The sequence below is a fragment of the Aquarana catesbeiana genome, linkage group LG02 (genome assembly GCF_042186555.1).
Source record: "Aquarana catesbeiana isolate 2022-GZ linkage group LG02, ASM4218655v1, whole genome shotgun sequence".
Lineage (NCBI taxonomy): Eukaryota > Metazoa > Chordata > Amphibia > Anura > Ranidae > Aquarana > Aquarana catesbeiana.
This window is the reverse complement of record NC_133325.1, coordinates 452,687,050-452,696,425: the sequence shown is the minus strand read 5'-3', so window position 1 is coordinate 452,696,425 and position 9,376 is coordinate 452,687,050. Positions and strand designations below refer to the sequence as shown.

At 41.6% G+C, this 9,376-nt stretch overlaps 1 protein-coding gene across 1 annotated transcript in view; it reads left to right on the top strand.

Moving 5' to 3' along the window:
• The window catches only part of CLSPN (claspin), a 109,008-nt gene that overhangs the window by 9,589 nt on the left and 90,043 nt on the right, over positions 1-9,376 (top strand). The window contains exons 2-5 of the mRNA XM_073615595.1: positions 1,219-1,351; positions 2,995-3,443; positions 8,043-8,195; positions 8,309-8,386. Of these exons, the coding sequence (XP_073471696.1) occupies positions 1,219-1,351; positions 2,995-3,443; positions 8,043-8,195; positions 8,309-8,386 (813 nt within the window). The remainder of the gene's footprint in view (positions 1-1,218; positions 1,352-2,994; positions 3,444-8,042; positions 8,196-8,308; positions 8,387-9,376) is intronic.

The following is a 9,376-nucleotide window of genomic DNA, read 5'->3' as shown; positions in this document are numbered from 1 at the left end:
CAGTGGGAGCCATTGGCTCCTGCTCCTGTCAATCACAGCCAGAGAGCCAATGAGGAGAGAGTGGGGGGCTGGGCCGAGCCATGCTCTGTGTGAATGGATGATGTCCATTCACAGGAGCGTGGCTCTGGAGTGAGCCTGGTCTAGTGCCCCTATAGGAAGAGGCTAGCTATTGAGGGCACTCTGGAGTGAGGAGGAGCATACATCGCTGGCGGGGGGACCCAAAAAGAAGAGGATCAGGGCTGCTCTCTGCAAAACCATTGTACAGAGCAGTTAAGTATAACATTGAAGTAATAATTTAAGTCAATACTCGCTCCATAAGACGTACAGACATTTCCCCCCATTGTTTGGGGGGGGGGAGGGGAGTGTCGTTTTAAGGACCGAAAAATACAGTATGTCATCCGAGGCAAGGATTAAGAGGGTGCGAGGGGGGTACCTGCTTCAAAAAAGAAGACTAAAGCCTCGTACACACGTTCGGATTTTCCAACGGGAATTGTTTTTGACAGACTGTTGGCCTAAAATCTGACCATTTGTACGCTCCATCGGACAATTGTTGTCGGATTTTCCGCAGACAAAAAAAGTTGTATGGCAGGCTTTAAAATTTTCCGCGGGCAACGGTCTGTTTTCAGATTTTTCGATCTTGTGTACACAAGTCCCTCAGACAAAAGTCCAAAGTACAAACACGCATGCTCGGAATCCGTGCTCACCAAACACAACATTAGCAGAAGGTGCCCAAAGGGTGGCGCCGAAGAGCTGAAAAGCCACATAGTACGTCGCTACGTTTGTGTTTGTTGGCTGACAATTCTGTGCCGGTTGTATGCAAGACAAGTTCCTGGCTAAAAAAAAAAATCTTCTATGACCAGCTTTAGAATAAGAATATAGAATATGGCATTCATTAATTGTGAGTAAAGGTCTACTTTAAGTACATACCTGTTAATTATATATTGTTGCTGCCAATTTATAGAGAATGTTTGTAAATATTAATAAAATAGTGTAGTATGTTTTTTAAATGATTTAATAAATATATATATTATTATACAGTATTTATATAGCGCCAACAGTTTACGTAGCGCTTTACAACTTGAGGGTAAACAGTACAAATACAATTTGATACAGTAGGAATCAGAGGGCCCTGCTCCTTAGAGCATATATATATATATATATATATATATATATATATATATATATATATATATTATATTATTATTTTTTTTTTTTAAGGTACTTTTAAGTGTGAAAGAAAATACCTCTGAATTGAAGGCCTTGGACAGTGATTCAGATAGTGGTCAAGGCAGCTGTGAGGCAAGTTCTCCAAATCACCAACTGGAAAGAATGGATTTTATTCAGAATGGAGGTATGAGAAGCATTATTAAACTTTTTTTTTTTTCTAGAAGAAAATGATTACACAAATGATGCGTTCCTGATCATTTGTTGCCTATTTCATACTTCTGTTTTATAGACTAGACTCATTTGTAAATTACCACCTTATTTCATTGTTTTGTCTCCTCATTTGGATAAACTTGTTTGTTGTTGGTTGCGTACTGTCACTCGATGTGAGTGTTTATAATTTTTATTGGTATTTTTATCACTGTATCCTGGAAGGCTAGCTCCACACTTTTGCAAAAATATGTCCGGGCAGCCAAATAATGCTATTAGTACCGTATATACTTGAGTATAAGTCGACCCAAATATAAGCCGAGGCACCTAATTTTACCACAAAAAACTGGGAAAACTTATTGACTTGAGTATAAGCCTAGGGTGAGAAATGTGCAGCTACTGTAAGTGGAAAAGCGGGTCAACAATGCCCATTTGCATGCCTCACTGTGCCCATTTGCATGCCTCGTTGTGCCCATTTGCAGCCATAGTTCCCCCGAACTTCAAACTCAGTAGTTAAGGGTTCCTAGATGCCCCCTAGCTGCAGCCAAAATTTGGGGTCTCTAGACCCAAGGGGTCCCGAAATGACATTGCTGCAGATGGACACAGTTGACCGACTTTGGGGCGGAGTATCTCAGGGCCACTTGGTGCTAGGAACCCCAAACTTCGTGTGCAAACCAAGCGGAGCACTACAACATATCCAAAGCTGGGGTTCCTAGCACCAAGTGGCCCCAAGATACGGGGCCCCAAAGTCTGTTCGGAAAATGTTGCGCAATTTTCTGCAGCAGAGAATGACATTTTATGAACCGACTTTGGGGCCCCATATCTCGGGGCCACTTGGTGCTAGGAACCCCAGCTTTGGATATGTTGTAGTGGGTTTGCACACCAAATTTGGGGTTCCTAGCACCAAGTGGTCCCGAGATACGGGGCCCCAAAATCGGTTCAGAAAATGTTATTCTTTGCTGCAGAAAAGTGCTTGACTCGAGTATAAGCCGAGGGGGGCACTTTCAGCACAAAAAAATGTGCTGAAGAACTCGGCTTATACTCGAGTATATACGGTAATTCTCAGTATTTTCAATTCCTTGCTACTGTCTAATGTCCGGTACACACAATGAGATTATCAGACAAATGATCGTCCGTTTTATTTTTTTCTTGCATGCTAATCTCAGATCGAATCTGAAGAGTTTACTAATGTCACAAATTTTCGTACGACAGAATAAAAATTTGAGAGTGATGTCATGTGCTGTAATGCGTTTTTATTGCATTTTTGAATGACTGCTGTACTGATTAAACGAAAATCGTACGATCTGGTATCGTCCGAAATTTTTTTTTTTTTCGTGCATGTCTGATCGGATGAACTGTGATGATCGGCTCTCAAATGCACTGTACTAATGATCCAATTATCGTACGATCACTCCGAAAGCGGTATTTTTCATACGATTTCTGATCATGTGTACGGGTCTTAAGGCTATTGTTGTACATGACTTTGGAGCGCAAAAAAGGTTTATCTCCGCTTTTGTTTGCTGATTAAACATTGAATTAGTGGTGAGATGATCCTGGTTTTGTCTTTATTTGGAAAGTTAAAAAAACATAAAAGAGAATAATTGTTTTTAACATCTTTAGATTCTGATGATGAAATTTTGGTACATAAGAAAACAAAGAGCAAGAAACTATTTGAAGAGAGTGACAGCGATCCTGAAGCAGAGACTAGCACCATTGCTGCTAGAGATGAGCTTGACCCTGAAAGCGAAGAAGACAACGTGAACAAAACTGTAGAGAAGGGGAAGCCTCGCAGAATACTTACTGCATTGGTTGACAGTGATGATACCGATGAAGACAATGCCAGAGAACTTGATGCAGATTCTAAAAAGCTGCATAGTATTGGGGGAAACTCTCGGGACAGTCCACAGAAAGAGTTTTTAGGCAGCAAGCAGAAGAGAAGCCATAAATCTAAAAAACAAACAGGCTTGGAAGAAAAACCGAAAGGAAAATCAGAACGAAGAAGAGAGAAGGAAAACAAGAAATTAAAAGCCATTGAAAAGCTTAAAGAGGGGAAACCAAAAAGTTCAAAGGTAAGTTTAGGTGGACTATACGTTAAAGCACTTATGAGTGTTCAAGTGCAAGACAATATTATCAGTTAAAAGGTAAATGTAAGGCAGCAGCTGTAGTTCTAGGATCATTATCTCATTGGCTGCTGGGATGTATCCAGCATATATTTTGAACTTTATAGGGAACCTCAATTTGAATTTCCTGAACAAGATTTTTTTTTTTTTTCTTTTGACGGATTCCTACTACACATAGCAAAATGTTAAGATTGATTTCTTTATATATTTGTAAGTCTATGTAATCGCTACCGTACTGCATTTTCCAGTATTCTGTTCCCATTTATTACCCTTTTGTATCACTTGATCCCTCCTTTTTTTAGATTGTAATTTTTTTAACGAGTAGGGCCCTCTGATCCCTATTGTGTTGTAACTGTATTGCCCCCCTCCATTTTGTAAAGTGCTATGCAAACTGTTGGCACTGTATAACTAAGGCACCAGGAAGACGTAGACGTTAAAGTGGCTCTAAAGGCATTTATTTAAATTAAAACAAACATGTTATACTTACCTGCTCTGTGCACAGAGCTGCCCCTTACCCCCCCCCCCCCCTTATTGAGTATTCTGCCAGCGTTCTCCATTCCTCCTTTACTGCTTGTGCCCCAATAACAATGGGGACTCGTGTGGGTGCACTCCCAAGTTGGGCTGTGCGCATCCATAGACATACATGGTGTGATTTGGCATAGCACTGGATTGAGAGAGGACTCAAGTTTGGTTTTTTTTTGTTTTTTTTTTTTTGTTTTTTTCCCCCTTAACTTCAATACTGGGCACTTTTACCCCCTTCCTGCCCAGGCCAATTTTCAGCTTTCAGAGCTGTCCCACTTTGACAATTGTGCGGTCATGCAACGCTGTACCCAAATTAAATTTTTATCATTTTTTTGAGACCGGCTAAGTTTTTTGGTGGTATTTAATCACCACTGGGTTTTTTATTTTTTTCCACAAAAAAAAACAAAAAAAGACTGAAAACTTTGGGGGCGAAAAAAAGGTTTTTCTTAGTTTCTGTTTGAAAATTTTGTAAGTAAGTTTTCTCCTTCACACCTGCGCTGATAGGCTGTACTGATGGGCACTGATGAGGAGGCACTAATATGCAGCACGGATTGGTACTGACTGGCATCGCTGCTGGGCACTGTTGGGTCTGCACTGGTAATTGGGGCCCTGATTATCTGTGCAGATCTCCCCTGTGAGGAAATGCCATTGATTGGCTCTCTTCTCCTCACACGCTGGCGGTGTGAGGAGGGGAAAACCGATAACCGGTATTTCCTGGTTTACATGTAATTGGATCCAGCTGATCACATGAGCAAAGTCATCAGTTCTTTAGCAAGATCGGGGATGCGGCATGTCCCAGGCACACAGCGCGCCAACGTCATATGACGTTGTCCCAGAAAGATAAAGCCACTTTGCACCTGTCATTTTACTATATGGCGGGCTGGAGGTTGTTAATGAAGGGAATGCATTATGGTAAAAACATTAATTTTAGAACCACTTTAAAATCAAATCAATGCCATTAATCTTTAGAATTTTCTAATATCTTTATTAGGGATGGAATGAACAATTGAGACAGCATTACATTTCCATTTGGAGGATGCTTTTTACTGGCAGTAGCTTTAGGTGGCAGAGGTGTATGTAGCTCATCATTCTGGATAGTCTAAGACAGTACACGATTTATTCCTTCCCCCACTGAATGACCCCATAGGAAGCCGCTTAAAGGGTAAGTTCACCTTTACAGTAAAATCTGTAAGGTTAACTTACACAGGAACCCCCCCAAGTCCCGCTGATCTGGAGCGCGGCAATCTCCCATTCTGAGTCCTGCTATAGCTGCCTCACGGGTCTGGGGCTCAGAAATCCCTGCAGCTTAATCTCCAAAACTTACCCCGTCAAGTATTTCTAAGCCTTTCTGAACAACTTAGAACGCCTCTATAATGTGTACCAGCTTCTCTAGAGCATTGAAGGCAGTTAGGAGCATCAACCCTATGCCAGGCATATATTTTTGGAGTATAATAAACCCTATGTAAATTATTAACTATGTAATTTTGTGATATGTAGATAGAGATACATCAGGCATTGCTTCAAGTGCGGTCGTCAATGTACCGTTTAACCACTTGCTTACTGGGCACTTAAACCCTCCTCCTATCCAGACCAATTTTCAGCTTTCAGCACTGACGTGCTTTGAATGAGAATTGTGCGGTTATACAACACTGTACCCATATTTCACCACAAATAGAGCTGTCTTTTGGTGGTATTTGATCACCTCTGCAGTTTTTACTTTTTGTTAAAAAAATGTAAACTGAATTTAAAAAAAAAATTAAAAAAAAAAAAAATTTTTTAATATTTTGTTATAAAAAGTTTAAAACTGATCAGTTAGGCAGATAGGCAGCACTGCTAGGTGGCACTGATAGGTGGCACTTGTGGGCAGTGTTAGGTGGCACTGATGAGGCAGATGTGCCTCTTCCACTTCGGGACCGATGTCCCTCACATCTGAGCCGGTTACGATTACCGATCTTTTGTTTACATCATGTGATCAGCTGTCATTGGCTGATAGCTGATCACATGGTAAGGGGTCGGGACCGTCCCCTTCCTTAGATCGGTGATCACCCGAGTCTCGGTGATCTCGGCGCGCGCCCTGTGCACCGAGCGCGTGCACAGGGGAGGCCGTCATATGACGGCCTCCCGGGAATTCAGGTCCGCGCTGTGGCCGTCATTCGGCCATAGCGCGCATGCCAAGTGGTTAAAAAAAAAAATAATAATTTTGAAAGTGACAGCAACGTATCTCTAGGTTGGGATAGGGCCATGTTTATCACGGTGTAGCGTCCCCTCTTCCTTTAACAACACTGTAAACATCTGGGAACTGAGGAGACTAGGTGCTGAAGTTTTGGGAGAGGAATGTTCTCCCATTCTTGCCTGATATGGGATTCTAACTGCTCAACAATCCTGAGTCTTCAGTCATATTTTTCATTTCTAGATGCACCAAATATTTTCATTTGGTTTAAATGTCTGGACTGCAGGCAGGCCAGTTAAGCACCCAAAATCTTCTAAGAAGCCATACTATTGTCATAGATGCATTATGTGATTTAGCATTGTCCTGCTGTAATATGCAAGGCCTTATCTAAAAAAGACTTTGTCTGAATGGGAGCATGTGCTGCTCTAAAACCTGGATATATCTTTCAGCATTAAAGGTGCCTTTCCAGATGTGCAAGCTGCCCCTTCCATACGCATTAATACAACCCAATACCATCAGAGATGCAGGCTTTTGAACCGAGTGCTGATAACAAGCCAGAAGGTCCCTCTCCTCTTAGTCTGGAGGATGCAGTGTCCGTGGTTGCCAAAAATGATAACTTTTCAATTTTTCTAACCACAGAACATTTTTTTCACTTTGCAACAGACCATTTTAATTAAGATTTGGCCCAGAGGCAGACGTCTGCGTTTCTGTGTCATGTGTCGATATGGGTTCTTCTTCTGCCTGGTCAAGCTTTACCATGCTTTTTTGGATGGCGCGGCAAACTATGCTCAGACAGTGATTTCTGGAAGTATTCCTGAACCCATGCAGTGATGTCTATTACAGAATTATGCCTGTTTTTAGTCCTGATCCTGGGCATCCAATATTGTTTTTAGCCTTGTCCCTTGTGCACAGAGATTTCTCCAGATTGAGTCTTTTGATACTTCGTACTGTAGATGATATATTTAAAGTCGTTGCGATTTTACATTGAGGAACATTATTCTGAAGTTGTTCAAGTTTTGGGTGCAGCTTTTCAGATTGGTGAACCTCTGCCCATCCTTACTTCTGAGACATTGACTCTCTAAGATGCTATTTTTTTATACTCAGTCATGTTACTAACCTTTTGCTAATTAATGAGCTACAAAATAGTCTTCTAACTCTTCCTTGTTAATACCACTTGCCAGCTTTTTGTTGTCCTGTCCCAACTTTTTTTTAGAGATGTTGCTGCCTTCAATTTAAAAATTACTTTTTTTTTTTTTTCTTTAAAATTGTCGTGTTTTATTATTTTTTTTTCCATTTTAAATATTTGATATGTTTTCTATTTTCTACTGTGAATAAATTATGGGTTTGAGATTTGAAAATTGCTGCATCCTGTTTTATGTAGATTTTACACAGCTCCCCAACTTATTTGGAATTGGGTTTGTACTTGCCTGCTATGTGCAATGGTTTTACAGAGTGGTCCTGAACCTTCTCTTCTGGGGTCCCCTGCTAGCTATCTTGGCTCCTCCTCTTCCGTGCATGCCCCATAGCAAGCACTTGCTATGGGGATAGACGTGTGAGCTTGCTTTCAATTGGGTTGTGTACCACCTGTTGACATTAACAATGTGGCTCGGATCCAACCCTCGCTCCCTGCTCACAGGATTTGATCAACAGCAGCAGGATCCAATGGCTGGAGAGAGCAGAGATGCTGATTTCAGGGACAACACTGGATTGAAAGAGGACCCAGGTATGTATTTGGGTGGGGGGAGGCTGATACTGAAAAACCTTAAGCCTTTACAACCACTTTAAGTTGAGTGATATAAGAAACAGAAATTTTGGAATTGCACTTTATTTATAACAATATTGTTCTTTTGTTTCAGGTGCAGGCTGAAGAAGGGCCATTAATGAATGACAGTGGTTGCCTTTTAGCAGATGGGGATTTATTTGATAAGGATGATGAAAGTGATAATGAAGAGGAAGAGTCCCTAGAAGCTATTCGTGCTAGCTTAAAAAACAAATTTAAGTCTGGACGTGTATGTATTGCTTATGTCTGTTGCTAATTTGTATATTTCCTACACAGCACTGAAATCTGTAAACTGTAATTTTTGTAAGCTCCATGGGGTCAAACTTTTTTATTTTTCCCTAGTCTCGGTCATTTGAGGAGGAAGATGTAGTGCATGAGGAGGAGTCTGAAGGGTTTAATGATCAGTTTGAGAAGAAAAAGGTTTGTGTTTATGTTTACATGTGTGAAGTTTCGTAAAATGTTTATAGGTTTGTAGCACCCTCCTAGATAGGCTGCTAGGTTTGTGTAGGCATATTTAATGCTGTGGCTTTCCTGTAACCAGCAGAGCAGTGTGTGTTGACTACTTAGGCAGCTCTGGGCTCTGCAGGCTGCAAGTTTGACTGCTTCCCCCTGTTTTTTGGTGCTTTCCAGAACATAGACGGTGGAAGTGTAATGCCCCGTACACACGGTCGGATTTTCCAATGGACATTTTCCATCGGATTTTCCGACACACAAAGTTGGAGAGCAGGAGATAAAATTTTCCGACAACAAAATCCGTTGTCGGAAATTCCGATCGTGTGTACACAAATCCGACGGACAAAGTGCCACGCATGCTCAGAATAAATAAAGAAATGAAAGCTATTGGCCACTGCCCCGTTTATAGTCCCGACGTACATGTACAACGATCGGATTTTCCGACAACTTTGTGTGACCGTGTGTATGCAAGACAAGTTTGAGCCAACATCCGTCGGAAAAAAATCCTAGGATTTTGTTGTCGGAATGTCTGAACAAAGTCCGACCGTGTGTACGGGGCATAAGATGAGCAGTCTGACTATTTATTTATGCAGCTCCAGCCAATCCTTAGGGAGGTGTGCCCAGATGGTGGTTGGCCAGTTAGTCTGAAGCACTAGACTAGAGAGTAGGGTTCTTTTCCCTTGAGGAGAGGCTACCAGCCCTTTCTGGCCATCCTGCTGAGGATCCTTTTTTTTTTTTTTTTCCTGGGAAGTCTACAGATGAGTTTGCCTGCTGGGGTCTGAAGGAGACATCCAAGCCATGGGGACACTGTGTAACTGTCTAACCCCTGCAGCCACACTCAGTTAAAGCTTGCTTGGCCTGGGACATTGCAAATGGTGTACCAGTGCTGCCCACTAAATGTCCTAACACTTTGAGGTCTGCATTGAGAAGCTGTTTCAAAGGGGATAGTGTCTTTAC